At 38.1% G+C, this 18,611-nt stretch overlaps 1 protein-coding gene across 1 annotated transcript; it reads left to right on the top strand.

Moving 5' to 3' along the window:
- The first annotated feature begins 17,527 nt into the window (after window positions 1-17,527).
- LOC141607755 (uncharacterized) lies at window positions 17,528-18,400 on the top strand. Its single transcript, XM_074427106.1, has 2 exons — window positions 17,528-17,813; window positions 17,895-18,400. Exons 1-2 carry the CDS (start codon window positions 17,528-17,530, stop codon window positions 18,398-18,400), a joined length of 792 nt encoding a protein of 263 aa, XP_074283207.1.
- Window positions 18,401-18,611: the final 211 nt, after the last annotated feature.

Genomic DNA, 18,611 nt, shown 5'->3' with positions numbered 1-18,611 from the left:
TTTGCCTATAAATACCCCTTTTATACACATATTAATTGTTGAAAAAATTAAATAAAAAAAAATCACCCATAAAGGGCTCTCTTAGCCGGTCATTATAGAGGAAAAAAAATTGTGCATTTTTCTTCATCTTTTTCTCGATAATTAGTTGATCACATCATCAAATCATACAAAATAATAATACATCAACTAAAACTATTAGAGTAATAATAATTACATAATACAAGATTACTACTACTATTTACAAGTCTTAAATTCTAGTAGTATTTTGGGTATAAATCTTGGGTGCATCTTAAAGGAGACCATCTCCTTGGTGGTTTGGTGATATTGGAGGATTATCCATCATATAAACTCAAGAACTACTTATATAGGAGACCAAGTAGTGCCCAAATTTGCCATTTTCTCAATGTAAGGAAATTTCTAGCTATTATTTTTTAGCATGCAAGTAGTTTGGACCACATAATAAAGTTAATATGTAATTTTATTATCATTTCAATTGTTTAATATGGTCTAAAATACTTTTAGAAGCCACCAGAGGCGCGAGTCTCTTTGCATGGCAAAAAGCTTCTGTCTCAGGCCAAAACTCGGTTTTGGCTCATCTAACCTATATTTGAATCGTGTTATGCATTGTTCATGCTTATAGACTCATAAAAATAGTAACGAAAAGAAATAAGTGAGTTGTTTAAACCCTCAAACTTACATGTAATGATGTTTGCGAGGTAGACGAATTTAGAGACGGTTTTCTCGTTATGCGACTACTCGGTATCAAAAGAAGTTTAAAAGAGTGCGTTAAAAAGGATTTTGTTTTGAAAATGTGTTGAAAATATGTTTTTAAAAAACATGTTGATTAATGTGTTGAGTTGGTCAAATGGGTCGGTCGAATGCACGGCGATGGTACCAAACAAATGTGTAAGGCTTGTGTTTTCAATCGGTAGGTTGAAAACACGTATCGATTATGACTTAGGAAGTCGAGGTCTAGAAGTTTAAGGGAGATGTGAGGGGGCGGACGCTCGCGTAAACATTTTGGTATGTGAAGGTGGGTAATTATAGAGAAATGTGTGGTGGTAGGTCGGTTGAGTTTGCTTGGAGGTTAAGGAGGAGGCCTATTGAGGTGCGAGCCACCTAGTACCTCAATGGGGTGTCCTGTCCTTTTCAATTTGGACGTGGCCTTTGCTCTATCTATTGTTTGGTTTGTTTGATTTGTGGTATTCAAATAGGATGTCGTGTAACAATATGGTCATCTAATAAGATGATATTTGGGTGTTATTTGGGGTAGGTAGTTTATGTTCTTGACTCGGGTTTGACCCGTGTTGAGACAGGATTTGATTTTGAGTCGGTTTTTGATCCGGTGTCGGTTTTGACTCTAATTAGTGTCATTTTAATGAAGGTGGCAGGATAAAACCAATTATGACATTATTTTTTACATTCGAGACTTGGGTTGACTCAGATTGACTTAAGTTGCGGGTTTCTGAGTCGGTTTAGGGTCCGAAGACGGTTTTAACCATAAATAGTGTTGTTTTAATGCATATGAAGTTTGAAAACCATTTTTTAGATCTTTTTTATATCCAGTAATTGCATTAAACTTTCTCCTGCATACCCAATCCACGCACGCATATCAAAAACACGTTGTAGTCCGATCACCATCGGGTGGTTTTTGGAAGGTGCAGATACTAGGTATCTACAGAGCCCCCACTTTGACCTAGGCTTCGACAGGGTGAAAGTCAAATTATAGTCCCCAGATCAATCGAAGATTTCAACCTGAAGACTATTGCGACGTCGAGGCGACTCAAATGGGTGTGAGCCAAGGACTTGCCGTCGAGGAGGGTGACGTCGAGGCAACTCGAGGATGCGAGTCAAGGACCTTCCTTTGAGAACATTTTAGAGTTTGTCGACTGTTGATGCGGGTCGTTTAAAGCACATTAGACTACGTATAAAGGCTCGCCAGCCATAAGAAGGAGTCATACCTGAGGCATCTTCGGAATATATCCTTGAATTGCTTCTTGTTCATGCGTAGAGGCTCGCCAGCTATTAAAGGTGGCGTAGAGACTCGCCAACCATTGAAGGTGCATAGAGGCTCGCCAGCCATCGAAGGATTGTCAAGGCTCGCCAGCCAGCGATGGTCGAATGATCGACTGCGGGAAATAGCCTGGAACATCGGGCTTATTTCAAGATATTATCCATTAATGACTTCCAACCAGGTTGACGTTGATAGGTTTAGCTAGGGAGCAACGAACTCCAACTTGCTGAGGCTCCTAAACGAACTCCATGGGGATAAATCATCTAAGCAAAGCTCTATGGAAAACCATTTAGGGAGAGCGCTGCGTCGGGATCAAGAATGATGTTGCGAGAATATTTGAAAGACCCGTGTGACTTCCATTTGAAAATCGGCACTCGCTGGGGAGTTCAAAACTTTTCAAGACTCACTGGGATATGAGTTGCCGCTCATTGGGAGGTAGCGTATGCCGTATAATCGATGCGGTTAAAGCCCTTGCACTTAACGGGTCGGCGTTTATTGGGAAGAACCCAGTACTCAGTTGGAGCGCGTATATCTTCTCAAGATTATCGGCCTGGTTAGCGACCACACAAATCCGCAGTCGCATAGACAAGCACATAGGCATGCAAGCATATTAGCACTTAAGCACATAAGCATATGAGCAATTAGCATATAAGAAACTATCATGTAATATCTCATGTGAGGGGAAACAAGAGTTTCGAAAGTTGTGAAGCTTAGTATTGAGTCGTGTGGCTTATAGATTTGTTATTTGATAGATGGGAGAAACGTGACCATTGCCACATTAACTCACACGGATGCATACTGACAGACTGACGTGAACGTGATACAAACTCAGGTTCAACGTGACACAAGGGTGACTTTGACAGACTTTGCACATGTAAGTGCAAAAACTAGCTAAGAAAGGGTGACAAAGCGTATCAAATCCATAAGGTAGAAGGTACGTTCGCTTGAGGAATTACAAAGGCACGAACCAATCTTTTTCGGACATCCTCGCCACCATTTGCTCATTTCAGATCCTTCCCTGTGGCATGATGATTCGGAGAGTGGAACCAAGACCTTGTCATCGTCCGAACCGAACACTGGACTATGGGCGATTTTATTTTGGACTGTAGTTGAGACTCAAAAAATATTTGAGGATAAAGGACGGGTGGCGTCTCGAAAGAGAAGATCCCAGAGTGAGAAGATGGGTATTTGGCAAAAGGGGGAATGGGCGATGTCTTAAGAAAAAGCCCACAACAAAGAGGTATAAGATTAATTTTTGCAGCTGGGTGGACTATTTTTGATGATTAATGCTGAAGGTTGAGATTGAAAGGGGTTGTTTTAAGGGATTGGAAATGATGGATTGAAAGTGATGGACTTGGAGTGATGGTTTCAAAGGACGTTTGTAAGGGATGGTTGTATCCTCGTTAGAGGATTGCCTACGCATTCACATGAAGTGAAATCAAACCAGATCGTAGTTCTGAGCTTGTTTTTGAGGATTGAAAATTGGAAATGTTGTAAAAGGGGTGTGCGGTTGTGAAAGGGGTATGCGGTTATGTCCTTGTTGGGGGACTACCTATGTATTCGCGTGTTTGTAAAATCAAACCAGATCGTAGTTCTTGCTGGGTGTGAAATTGGTTGCAAATTGAGGGTGTGAAAATTGAATGTGTATGGTTGTGTGGTCGTGCCCTCGTAATAGGACTGCCTACATATTCGCGTGTTTGTAAAATCAAACTAGATCGTAGTTCTTGCCTGTATGTTGATAATTAATTTTGAGATGTATGGTTGCGTCCTTGAAGGACTGCCTACGTATTCACGTGGTGTGAAATCAAACCAGATCGTAGTTCTGCGTGTGTATGTCTAAGCTAACTGTTAGCACCTTAAAGTGTGAGGGTCACGACGGTAAATGCCGTTTGGTGACTCAAAAATTGATTTGAGAGAATTCCTCGATCATGAATCGAAGAAGTCTAATTTGTGAAAATGTTTCTTGTCACGTAAGCACACTAAAAAGTGGACTTTTAGAATGAAATGGGCATGTCCCGTTCCGGGGAGCAATGTTTTTTGATGACTCCGTATCTGGGTCAGGGTGAAAATGGTTTCAACATTATGGAATGTGGAGCCTGGTAATAATAGGTTTGTTTGATAGATAAAAACCTGGAGCTTAGGGTTACGATGGTAAATTCCGTTTGGTGACTCGAAAGTTGATTGGAGAGAATTCGCTCTTGATCTTGAATCGAAGAGGCATAGTTTGTGAAAATGTTTCTTGCTTCGTAAGCACACTAAAAAGTGGGCTCTAAGAATGAAATAGGCATGTCCCGTTCCGAGAAGCAATTTTTTTCGAAGGCTCCGTATCTTTGTCAGGGTGAAAATGCCTTCGATATTATGGAATGTTAAGCTTGGTAATAAGAGGTTTGTTTAACAGATAAAAATCTAGAGCTTGTATTTGTGGTGCTTAAGTCGATGGGTTACGACTTGTAATGTGCTGCGGAATGGGGTCTCAAGCTTGATGTGGCCTGAGCACGAAAGGGTTGGTAAATAATGCGGGATTAGATTTCCATGTCTGGATCCTAAGAGTTAAGGTGTGATGTTTCGAGCCTGAGGGAAATCCTCAGAAGCCTAGATAGTTCTCCCTATAATAGTCTCTAAAAAGACTTAGGGGTGAAGCGATGTTGGTTATGATCTTGAGGTGAATCCCAATGATCCTACATAGATCTCCGTATAACAGTCTCTAGAAAGACTTAAGGGTGAAGCAAAGTTGGTTATGATCTTGAGGGGAATCCGCAGGATCCTAGATAGGTCTCCCTGTAACAGTCTCTAGAAGGACTGGGGGGGGGAAGCAAAATTGGGTTTGTTGTTAGTTGACGAGTCTTGAGCTCTTATTTTAGCTCTTTGACATCAGGTTTTGGGGTTTTGTACTTGTTGGTCCCGGAGTTTAGAGGGAAGAAAAGTTGGTTGTGTTGTAGTTGTCTAGTCTTGAGCTCTTATGTTAGCTCTTTGGTGTCAGCCTTTGGTGTTTTTCTATTTTGGTATTTTGGGCTTACTGGTCTTAGATTTTGGTGTTTCGGCCTTATTCAACCTGGAATTTGCCTGATGCTTTCTGTGGATTTCGACCTTTTGAAAAGGGTTTCAGTCTCATTTTCTTTTGATTTTGGCTTGGGTCTTGGCCTTGGCCTTGGGTGAGTAGCTGTAGATACCCAATATCTGCACCTTCCAAAAACCACCCGATGATGATCAGACTACAACGTGTTTTTGATATGCGTGCGTGGATTGGCTATACATGAGACGGTTTAATGCATTACTCGAATATGAAAAATGATTTCAAAAATGGTTTTCTAATTTCATTTGCATTAAAACAACACTATTTAGAGTTAAAACCGTCTTTGGACCCAAACCGACTAAGAAACCCGCAACCCGAGTCATTCTAAGTCTATCCGAGTCTCGAATGTTGAAGATAATGCCATGAATGGTTTTATCATGCCTTTTGCATTAAAATGACACTAATTTGAGTCAAAACCGACACTCGGCCAAAAACCGACTCAAGATTCAAATCCCGATTCAACCCGGGTCAAACCCGAGTCAAGCACACAAAATACCTACCCCAAATAACACCCAAAAGAAAGCTCACACGGCTAAGCAATCACATAAAACCACAAATCACAACCAATAAAACATTGGTTAGAACAAAGGCCACATCCAAATTGAATAGGACAATACACCCCTTTGTATCACTAGGTGGCTCGCCCCTCTTTAGGCTTCCTCCTTAGCCTCCAAGCAAACTCAACCGACCTACCATCCCACATTTCTCTATAAATACCAACCTTCTCACACCGTAATACTCACGCGAACGTCTGCCCCCTTTTTCTCACTTAAAATTCTAGACTCGACTTCCTAAGTCAGAAATCGACACGTGTTTTCGACCAACCTATTGAAAACACAAGCCTTACACAGTTTGTTTGGTAGTGTCGCCGAGCATTCGACCAACATATTTTCAAAACAAAATCCCTTTTTAAGGCACTCTTTTAAACTTCTTTTGATACCGAGTAGTCGCATAATGAGAAAACCGCCTCTAAAGCCATCTACCTCGCAAACATCATAACATGTAAGTTTGAGGGTGTAAACAACTCAATTATTTCATGTATTTACTATTTTTATGACTTTATAAGCATGAACAATGCATAACATGATCCAAAATATGGATTAACCGAGCCAAAACCGGATTTTATCTGGAGACAGAGGCTGGTAGTCACCACTACCAACTTCGCGCCTCTTATAGGGTCCGTGGTCAGAATCGAAACATGTTTGTGCTCGTCTTTCCTCTATTTGATTTCTTATTTGCAATTGGTTTTTACCATTTCAAATACTTCAAATCATTTTCACAACAAACATTTTTAACCATAAATCGTAATTACCCTTGGTTCCTTATACCATGACGGCTTATGTTGAACCATATAGATATATATGTTTATGTTTTGATGATGTCAAGAGTGCTTTACATTGGATATACTCGTTGCGCGTAATTATTTGTTTAGTCCCTTCAGATTAGACTCATTATTTGCAAAGATTAAAGAATTGTGATGAAAGTATACAAGACTATATTATGATCAAGCCCTCAATCACGGATTAAGATATTGCAAGATATTGAAGAATTATTCAAGCATTCATGAGGAGATGAAGCTCAGTTAAAGATTGATCAAGCTTTAATAATGAAGTAGCCTACATTCGAAGATCTCATAAGAAGATTAGAATAGCGTAGGTGATTATCTCGTAATGGTAACGTAAGAATGCACTTCTTAGATTGGTAAAGTTATAGCCTCACAGCTATAACATTGCTTATATAAGAGATCAATGTTATAGTTCTTCTACTAAAACATTGAGATGTCAAGTTCATTTAATACACGACTAAAATGTTTTCAAATTGTTTTTGAAAAATGTTTTTGGTTATTTTAATTGTTTTTAGCAAAAATTATTTATTTTACAAGGAAGCCTATATTCATATTGAGCGTGATTTTATTTCAAGCTTATAATTAGTAATTATGTTAAATCAACTTATGAGTTGAGTCATATTACTAATTAGGGTTTCAAATGTTATCCACTCTTAAACCCTAAATTTAACCTAGTGTCATGCTAGGGCTTTCACGAAAAAATAAGGCTTATGAGCCGTGTGGTTCTTGTGTAAGCTTAATAATATAATTTGATTACTGTTAAGATTTTATTCTCTAGAATTATCTTAACATATCTTTTATATTTAGCATGATATAGTTATATATGATAAGATATTTTTATTATGGAAAAATCTTATCATATCTTAAGATTTAAGGAAAAAATAATAAGAGAATAATTAATAAAATTATCTTTTAGTTATTCACTATCTTTTCTTAATATTTTAAGGATAGAAATAATATGATATGATTTGTTTACATATCATATATTTCGGCTATCTAAGGGTCTAAGGAAAATATATTAAGTATATATTCGATTGTATTATCTTATAATTATCCTATATCTTTTCTAAGAGATTGCTTAAATAAAATAAGGAAAGTTGTTATGATTTTTCCTTATTTTCATTCGGCATATCTAGCATTAAGGAAAGAATATTAGGTGAATATATGATAAGATAATCTACTAAGAACTTATATCTTTTCCTAAGATTTAATGGATAAAAATAATAAGATATGATTCTATTTTCATATCATATTATTCGGCCATCTAGGGTTTCGTGAAACCGAGAGCCTTGCTTCCTCTTATTCTATAAATATTCTACACTTTGCAAAATTCAAAAGTAAGACCTTTGAGCATAATTTTGATTTTATTTTCAAAAGCAAAAATCGTGTTTTAAAGCAAGAAAACCATTTTGTTTATTTTCGAAAAAGGTCGTGTGTCTTATACTTGTGCATTCATTCTTTCGTTATCGTTATAAGATAATAGTGCTTAATTGATTTCTTACTCGTTCATTAACGTGAACTTTTAGTAGAATCATTAGTGCTTTCTTATTAGCGTAAGTTAGTCAGTCGAGTATTTAACAATACTAACTTGAGTTACAACTAGGGTTAGTTGTACGAGTTGGGTTAGTAAATTTGTATTCCGTAGAAAGGTACTAAATTTATTAATCGTGAATAGTGGACGTAGGTTTCGATTTGTGAAACTGAAACACTTCAAAAGTCGTGTGTGTCTCTCTTCTGTTTCGTTTGTTTCGTTTTATTTACACTTTGTTTTAATTCGTTGATTAGTTAAAGTTTAATCAATAAACTTTAAATAATTAATTACTTACAATCGAAAAAGTTGGCTAAGTTTTTAAATTCTCAATTCACCCCTCCCCCCCCTGAGTATTTCGACTATTGATAGACTCTTCAGTTTAGTCCTTGACTCAGTGATATTATTTGGTTAATTACATTTTAAAGGGTATTCTAACACTCTTTTCTTTTATTTACCATTTTTCTCATTTATTTACACTTGCAAACATATAGTCATAATTCATAATCATCCTCGGTTCCTTATACCATGTCGGTTTAATCCGAGTACGATGATAAATATTGAGTAATTATAAATAAATGAACTTAACATATTTAGTTCATTCAAACATTTCTCTTTATTTTATTTTATTGTCTTGACCATATTGGATATCACCCTTGGTTAAAATAAATACCATGTCGATTTAATTCGAGTACGGTGATAAAACGGTTAAGCAAACACATTTTACATTTTTATTTGTAAACTATACTTTTAAAACTTACAAATCATTAAACACAAAAGCGGTCTTGATGACCTTTTCAACAAAGGCGTTTTTTTATTACCTTTTAAAATGTTTTTTTATAACCTTTTAAACAACCAGGAGAGGTTCCTTGGGCTGAGGACCTCATGTTCCCTTTATTTCAAATCTGAACAGGCCTTGTTGCCTTGCCTTATGGCTCGCGCCCCAAAGGGGTTGCCTGGCACTATTCTGTTTCATTTTTAGCACTTGTCTACGACGATCCTGATTACGGTAAACCCGAATACATAACGAATCAGATTGACAAGTTTTTATTTTTACACTTTGTCATTTAACACACTTCTTTTCCAAATAAATGGATTGTGTAAGCACCATAACCCGAATTTGTTAAATGAATGTTTAATTTCCGTTTTATATGCAAATAAACCCTTAAATCCAACTTTGACATCAATTTCATGATATGTGGATAAACAAACCGACTTAGCAAATTTTCACATGTTAGATTAAGACTTGTGGGTGCGCATTCATGCATTTAAACCATTTTATCAACTCTTGCACTAAAACAACCACGGTCTATCAGTAGACGCCGCTAACACGGTCGGGATTTGGTGTTCGATTAAAGAGCTTCCCAATATGTACCCTCACCCCTTACTCAGAACCTTTGGATAGTGGACGACCTTATCCATGGCAACGATAGTGATTTTAGCGATAGGATGCTAAAGTGGGGAGAGTCCTCATCTTTAGTACCAATGTCAAGCACTGCTTTGTGCTTCGTTTGACCGAGGTATAAAGTGGATTCGAACGGTTTTCAGGCATCCCATAGTTGCTTGGTGGCGACTCCGAACATCTCTGTATCGTTTCGAGACCTTCACCGAGACAAAACTGACCGATCTAAAGTGATCTGGTCGAAAGTATTTCGACATCATTAAGCGTGCTTTCAGACCACTGCATGTCCACAGATTAGCTAGGTGTGCAGGTGGCCCATGTCTACTGACTGGTAGGTGGCCCATGTCCACAGTAGCATTTGGATTTGGCTTTTGCTTTGGTTTTTCCTTAACTTTGGCTTTGGCTTTGGTCTTGGGTAAATGGCTCTTAGGCTTTGTTTTTTGCTTTGGCTTTGGCATTGGCTTTGGATTTGGGTGAATAGCTTTTGGCTTTGGTTTTTGCTTTAGCCTTGTCTTTGTCATTTGGGTGAATGGCTTTTGGCCTTTTGGTTCTGGTTTTGCTTTGGCTTTGAGTGAATGACTTTCGGCTTGGGCCTTTGGTTTTGGCCATTTGCTTTAGCTCTGGGTGAATGGCTTTTGGCCTTGGCTTTGGTTTTGGCCTTTTTATTTGGCCCTGGGTGATTGGCTATTGGTTTGGGGTTTTTGGTTTGTCTCTGGCTTTGGCTTTGTGTTTGATTGGGAGACTTTGACCTATTCAAACATTCCTGTCCTTTGCTGGAGGGTGGTGAAGACGCAGGCGAAGACGTACCCGGGGGTAAGAGGTTGGTACTTGTTGATGGGATATTTTTTGTGGGTAATGGGCTTGCCTTCCATCATTGATCGTAAACAAGGACTTGTTCTTGGTTTGTTATCTGGGTTCGTCAAAGAATCCCTTCGATAAAAGCTCGTTCTTAATTGGGTCATAATGTAAGGTTTCTATTACTAGACATGGAATAGGTAAAGAAAATGGACAAGGAGTTTCGTGTCCTTTGCTTACTTGGTACGGAATGTCACTTGAGTGTACTCACATCATATAGGAATGTGGTATTTGTATTTTGAAAATCAATTCTCAAATCAATTCTAGTTGTCAACGGGAAGAAGAGAGAAGAATATAAGTGAAAGTTGTGCTTTTATTTAGATAAATAAGAGGTTAGCACAGACTCGAGGATACGTATGACTCATGGGGACAAAACCTAGTTTGTCACTTAGGAATAAAAGAACAGACAATAAAATAGATATGGGAAAGCCTAAGACTCGGACTCGGACTCAATCGTAGATACGGACTCCTAATCATCACTTTATCCTCGAGGGTCTCCTTTGCAGCTTCCAGTGGCTTGAATGTTGGATCTTGAGCATTAACCCACTTGATCACTTCATTGTCGTTGTTTGGGATGCTAGAAGGATAAGATCCGACAAGGTTGTCATGTTTTTGAAGAGTAAGACGCCCATGGGGACCATTTTTTTCCTTTAAATGATCTAAGGTTGATAAAGACAACTTGCCATAATCGATCATGTTTTGGATGATATGTTTGAGCTTCCATCACATCTCTACATCGTGCCCATTAACCTTATGGAATAGGCAAAATTGGGAACCATCCCAAAAGCGGCTTCTCTTCTTGGGGGTAGGATCAGAAGTGAGGCCAATCGGTTGGATTAGTCCTTCAGAGACAAGCACTCTAAAAGCTATGGCAAAAGGCGTTCCCAACTCAGATAATAGTGCGGGGGAGGCAGCCAAAAAAACGTCGTCATGATCCTCAAAAAAATGATCGACAACTGTCGTGACTGGCCTAGCAAAATACCCTTTGCATTATGGGGATATCGAACCTCAGTCAAGACGCCCACTCCTTTCTATTTGACATATGGGATGGAAGTTCTGCAGCCTGTAGAGCTTGAGATCCCGTCCCTACGCATTCTACTCGAAAGTCAAATCCCAGAAGCAGAATGGAATAGGAATAGGTATGAAGAACTCGTCCTCTTGGACGAACAAAGATTATGTGCCTTGCATAATGTCCAGACATATCAAGCACGAATTAGGATTGCCTTCAAAGAGAGAGTCAAACCCCGAAATATTAAAGAGGGAGATCTAGTGCTTAAATCCGTCCGAGCTCTTCTACCAGTCGACTCAAGGAGAAAATTTAAGCCTAATTGAGCTGAGCCTTATCTAGTCAAATCTATACTCTCAAGGGGTGCGGTTATACTTACAAACCTAGGCGGGAATGAGTTTTCAAATCCAACTAATGTAGACCAACTTAAGCGATACTACCCTTAGAATAGACCTCAAAACGCGCCACGCGGGATCCGCATGCCCCTCCTACGACAAGTAATACACGGCCCCAACCGACTTCGAAGTTCATGTCACCTTGCTCGTGCGTTTTTACATTTTTTTATTTTATCCTCATTATCATCGAATAAGTTAATTGTATTTCTTAAAGTGTAAGTAAGGCACCGAGCTTATTCCTTCCGTTCATTACAATCTCTTGCTTTGAATATTTCTTCCTTTACATTGTCTATTTTGACCTACGTTCTGGGTTTGATTTCATTTTCAATGAATACGTAAGCAATCCTTCACAGGATAGAACCCAAATTTTTTTCCAAAATGTAAATATAAGGACATTTGCTGTGGCACCTGAAATTCGAAAGAATAAATAGAAAGGAATTGATTTAAAGTTTCTAACTAAAATGACTAGTTTATTCATCTATTAGTAGTACGCCAAATAATACATCTAATAATAAATGCTTAAATAAATTCTAGGCTAGGATTCTAAAAACCCCGCCATTTATTACAACAATAAATACTAATAAAGACTTAGGCTATTTCTAGGGTCTTTCTCGGGGCCTAGTTTTTCCATTCCGATCCATAACCATATTCTCAACAGGAGCATTCCTTGGCTTCTTCTTTGGGTGGACAACTCGGATCCAGCTTCTTCTTGTTCTTCGGTTAAGTATTTCTGGTTCTCTTTCACCATCTCGCGGATCTTATAGTAAATCGGCTTATGCTTCCTTAGCTTTTCACCCTTCTCCAAGGTGCTATCCTTCGTCCACTATAAGTAAGAATCTGACACTCACAACAAACCAACTAGGATAGGTATAAACCACATGTTCCTTTGGGCCCAACAAAGTGCCCAGTCGCGACATGACTCAGAGGTGTGCGCTAGTGCTGTCTGGGGTATGGTGTCAAGTTTCATAATTTTCTGCTTCATGCCCACCTGCCTCATCAATCTGTAGATACCTCGTTTTTGCACCTCCCGCCAACCACTCAATGATGATTGCGCCGCATGTCTGATTATGCGGAGCAATTTATGATATTTCATAAGTTCGTTGACACTTGATAGCTCAAACAGTCGATTCAACCCTATGGTCGTCATCTACACGCCGATACGGTCGTTTTGACAGTAATTAGAGTTCATTTGGAGTCCGGGTCAAAAACTGCATCCATTTTCTAAATCGTCTAAAACCCGAGTCAGAATATTCTGGAATTTTCCGGAGTAATATTCCTAAATTTTATCTATTATCATGAAAATATATACCTTGCGGAATAAGAAAGCCAACATCTTCCCTAATTCCTAAAATCAACCGCATAAATCTTTCTTGCTGCGGAGGAAACTGCCCAAGCGAAAACGCAGAAGGTACTGCGCCTCTTGGAAAGGTCACAGTTTCTGCTGCGCCTCTTCCCGGGCTGCTTTTTTTGTCAGTTTCCATATTTCTTCCATATTTGTTTCCTATTCCTACTTTTACCATAATTCCTCCATGTGATTAGTATAAATAGAGGCCTTCGCCTCACATATTTTGAAAGATTGATAAACCTCTTATTAGACATTTCTAATAACTATAAATATTTAGTTTAGTCATAAACTAATTTAGATCTTATGCATGCATAACAATAAAATGCAAAGTAAGAATAAAACCAATCTACTTACAATGAGGGCCGACAGGTTATACTAATTGGACACCGTCCAATTAGTCTTCTTTAAGAAAATCCTAGTGCCCCAATGATGAACTTAGACCTAATGGTAGCATCTACTCCTCAAGGAATTGTACCAAGATAATCACCCTTAATACATGTACTAACTTGAATACTAGAATTAGTATATGAGCCCTTAAAAATAACAACTAATATTATTAGTTTACTCCTTCTAGTAATGATAGAATAATATTATAGGTTTGTGAGTTTTTACTTCTTAAGTTTTCTACAACCATTAGAGAGAGTAATTAATTATCCATATAATAAAATATATAAGAATGAATTATGTAAACTAAAAGAGAAAAAACTCTCCCACTTTACAAGGGGTGACCGGGTTGGTATGGGTAGTAATGCCCAATACTTTTTCAAGTTTCTCTTCTCAAGAGTCTAGGCATGCAACCCTATGAATAGTAGGGTATGATGGTGTTCCCTTCAATTAAATGAACACAACACAACCAACCCCTATACCCTCTTTTACACGGCTCAATGGGACTTAAAATTGTCCATTTTAAGTTTGTCAATTGTTTAATTTGTGTAGTGTGACATATTGGACATGTTACTAGACATGTTATTAAATAATGCATTTTTAACTTATCAAAAAACATTATATTAACAAAATAAATCACATACAAAAAATTAACTAGTAATTCATGATTACAAGTACTTAAAATGGTCATAGAATCATAAATCACAACAACTTGTATTTATAATAAACCATTCATTCTTATTTAATTGTTTTATAAACAATAAATAAACCTAAGTAATAAAACAATTTAGTTACTAAGTACGAATCTTATTTAATCGAATTACAATAAGATACATATTCTTACTCACAAAATGATTTGTTCAATTTTAAGGAATTAATTAACTTGTATCAACATACAACTAATTAATTAATCAATTAAGAATGTTACCCTAGAGGTATGACCTTAAGGGATCAACTGATCAGAACCGTTATACGACAACAATGTCAAACTCTAGTCAGCCAATCATTACCGTTTAATGTGGATCAGTTGACAATAAAAATTACATACCCTCATGCATTCTTATTATGATATTTAAACATGTGATCGCATTATTGTCGAGGACACATAATCCAACAATTTCCAACTTGTCCGGGACAAGTGTGCGTCACTAACTCTCTTGTCCAATTACTATCTCCCACTCAATGCAAGGGTTTCTTGTAGGTCGTACTTGCATTTGATCATATCATGAGTGGTTCCTCGATCTGAAGAATAACTGTCTGACCGGAATTATCTACCGTGGATGCCTTCCGAGCGTGGCCACGCATTTCCAGTTCATTACTCCTCGAGTGGCCTTGAGATATAAGATAACCCTGACAGGGATGGACAATTCCTATTGCACTCTTCCCATCGCATAGCCACAGCTCATCATGACCCAAAAGATTCCCATTCGACCCCAATTACGAAGGTCATAGAACATAAATCAAAGTCACTCTGAAACTGTGCCATCTTAGGCGAACAGTTTTTAGTCAAAGAATCGACTCATAAGAATACTGTAGCAGCTATCACCACGACCAGGCTATAAAAATTTCCAGAACTTTATCAGCGGTCATTAGCCCGACAGAGTGTCCCATATAGTCTGCCTATGTGATCGACTAGTCATCTCTCACGACTCTATGGCATTTGAACTCGCCATCAATCGCATCACACTCCAGTTGCTTTGAGACTCACCTCATATAAGCAACTAGGGGCGAATATTATGTTAATCCGGTTCACTTTAATGGGGTTCAATGTTGTCTCAACAACCCATTTGGATGTAACAAGGTATAGGATGAGTTAACGATAACTCAAACGATAAATGTGATTATCACATACGAGTAGTCAATACCATATTACTACTCTATGTCTTATAATCATAAGTGTAATTATACCCTTGCCTAATGCAATAAAAGTTTAGCTTGTGAACATACCATGTGTCGAAATGTTCAACCTTTATGAATTGCGATTTCCTTCAATTTCATGTTATCTCTAATAGCATGAAGTTTATTAAGTGCACGTCTAGACTTTGAACTAGACTGAGTCTCTTTAACTTGAAAGAAGCTCTTACTGTCATCATATGACTTGTGATGCGGGTTTCGGTGGACAACACTACTCATAGTCTTCAAGGTACACCACCTAATCACAACTTACTCAGGTTCATTTTGTAGGATCTTGCAATGGATGACAATAAAATGCACTTTTCTAGTCTCTTACTCCTTATGTCAATAATCTGCCTAGGATTTTCACAAATCCTAATGAGTTCGGAAACTTTAGCTTGTGTATCCTCTTAACACACAACTCAGTATACTTCCAAACTTCAGAACAGACCATATGTTCTCCTTGAGAATTCATGACGGTTCCTTAAGTCTTACCAATGACTCTCATATGGGTTAACTTGTTATCGACATATCATGCTCCAAGCATGTGATTCATCTAGGACATGTGCATTATAGGATACAAGATTATACTAATGGCGGAAACATTAGTAATCGATTTCATGTAGACAACAATACTTAGGTGCAGCAAATAACCATGACTCTATCTTGATAATTCCATATTCATCGATATGAATAACCTACTTAACTTGTTGATATCATTAAGATGAAGGATCATTATCAACATAATATACCCATCTAAGTGCCAATCTAACATATTCAAGTACTTCAATATGTGGAGTAGGGCACCATCTTATCTTATGAAGGTCAAAAGTGAGTGGGAAAAACATTATACAGGTACCAAAATGTTCTGTATAGTCAAAAAACTGAAGAGCTTAAAATGGGTCCTGAAATCCCTGAACAAGGAGTGCTTCTCTGACATCGAAAGTAAGGCTAGTAGTGCTATGCAGCTGCTAGAAGAAATCTAGCATCAACTCAGCAGCAACCCCAATGATGATGATCTTATTGCTAGAGAAATTGAAGCCCTAACTGCAAAGGAGTTATCTAAAGCAAGGGATAGTTTTCTAAGCCAAAAAGCTAAGGTCCAATGGTTGGAGGATGGAGACAGTAACACAGCTTATTTTCAAGGAGCTATCAAAAAAAGAAATATCAGAAACAAGGTCATTCAAATTGAGGATCAATATGGTAACTGCTGCAAAGAAAGCCACAGCATTCAATCAGCTTTTCTTGACTACTACCAATCCTTGTTTGACAGAAGTAACTAATGCTGAGATTAAGCAGGTTGTCTTTGCTATACCCAATGATAAGGCCCCTGGCCCAGATGGGTATACTAGCTCCTTTTTTAAGGACTCATGGGAGATTGTTGGGAAGGAGGTTTGTGAGGCTGTTAGGGATTTCTTTGACACTGGAAATTTGCTGACCCAGATAAATGCCCCAAATATCACTCTCATTCCAAAAATAGATAGGCCTACTTCTGTCAAACACTTCAGGCCCATTGCATGTTGCAACCTCATTTATAAGGTCATATCTAAACTTCTTTGTAACAGACTGGCATTGGTTCTTCCTGATATTGTTCATGATAACCAAGGAGCGTTTATCAAAGGAAGATCTATTATTGAGAATGTTCTAATATGTCAAGATATAGTGAAGATGTACTCTAGAGCAGGTATATCTCCCTGGTGCTTATTTAAATTAGATCTGCAAAAGGCCTACGATACAGTTGAATGGGATTTTGTTGAACAGATGCTCCTTGGGCTTAAGTTTCCTGAGGCATTTATTCCAAAGATTATGAGATGTGTTACTTCTACATCTTTTACTCTTTGTCTAAATGGTTCTTCTTTTGGATATTTCAAGGGCAAAAGGGGTCTCAGGCAAGGGGATCCTATCTCCCCTCTAATCTTCACGATATGTATCGAGTACCTCACTAGAGTCATTAAGTATGCTACAGCTAGATGGCCTTTCCAGTACCATCCTCTATGCAAATCCCTGAAGCTTACCCATCTAATGTTTGCGGATGATCTATTAATGTTTTGTAAAGGAAATGCTGCCTCTATTATGCTTCTTATGAGAGCCTTCTCTACTTTCTCCCAATATTCTGGATTCACTTTGAACAGCAGTAAGTCAGAAATATTCTTCAATGGGGTAAAAGATGAATTGAATCAGGATATTAAGCAAGTTACAGGATTTGTTGATGCCATTTAGATATCTGGGTGTTCCTATAAAGGTAGGGAGATTGACAAAAAAAGAGTGCAACAGCATCACTGAGAAAATGGTAGCAAGGATTAGAAGTCTTGGAGCAAGGAAGTTATCCTATGCAGGGAGAATTACTCTCATTAACTCTGTGCTCAACACCTTGTATAATTATTGGGCCACCATGTTTATCTTGCGTAAGGGTGTTATCAAGAGGGTAGAAGCCATTTGCAGGAACTTCTTGTGGGATGGCAGTTCAGAGTTCCACAGAGTGCCTACGGTATCATGGGAGAAGGTTACTTGCCCTAAAAATGAAGGGGGCCTGGGTATTAAAAAAGCTGAACTGTGGAACATTGCGACTGTAGGTAAACTGGTAGACTGGGTGTATTGTAAAGCAGACAAGTTATGGATAAAGTGAATAAGCCAAATTTACATAAGGAATCAAGACTGGCATGACTATGTCCCTCCTAATGATGCAAACTGGTCGTGGAAGAATGTCTGCAAAGTGAAGGAAGTTTTAAAGCATGGGTATGACAATGCTGTCTGGACTGCTAACATAAAAGGGTACACCATCAGAAGTGGGTATGACTGTCTTAGAACTTCCTACCCTGCTCAAAGTTGGTCTAACATTGTTTGGAACAGTTGGAATATTCCTAAACACTCCATTATCACTTGGCTCATCATGAATGATGGAATGAATGTCAAACAAAAATTGTATAAATGGGGGTGCTGTGATGATGATCTGTGCTGCCTGTGTTATAGGGAGACTGAAACTACTGAGCATCTGTTCTTGGCCTGTGAATACAGTTGCAGGGTTAGTACTGATGTGGAGAGAAGGATAGGAATGCAGTTCCCTACTCTCAGCAGGCTTATCAATGGAAATAAGAAGAAGCTACAATGGAGATTTCTGACTGCCGTACTGAATGCTGTCTACTACAGTGTCTGGATGTAAAGAAATTATGCACGGGTGAATGCTATGATATTAAGACCGGAGCATGTGGCTAAACAGGTTAAAGATCTGGTTGTTAAAAGGCTTAAGTTCAAGCTAGGCCGGAATAGTGACCAAGATGCTATGGATTGGATAAGGAAACTTGGATTGTAATGCTATTGTACTAGTTTTTCATGACTCTTCCCCTTGTATTCTTTTGATTCTTTGATATAAT

Source organism: Silene latifolia, chromosome 10, assembly GCF_048544455.1.
Source record: "Silene latifolia isolate original U9 population chromosome 10, ASM4854445v1, whole genome shotgun sequence".
Taxonomy (NCBI): Eukaryota; Viridiplantae; Streptophyta; class Magnoliopsida; order Caryophyllales; family Caryophyllaceae; genus Silene; species Silene latifolia.
This window is presented reverse-complemented; position numbering and strand designations above follow the sequence as displayed.

What these genes read in the sequence shown, in the direction of transcription:
- LOC141607755 (XM_074427106.1), top strand. Translation starts at nt 17,528, where the DNA reads ATGGTAGCAAGGATTAGAAGTCTTGGAGCAAGGAAGTTATCCTATGCA. An exon ending in GTGGAACATTGCGACTGTAG is followed by an intron (nt 17,814 to 17,894) that starts GTAAACTGGTAG and finishes TAAGGAATCAAG; the next exon opens with ACTGGCATGACTATGTCCCT.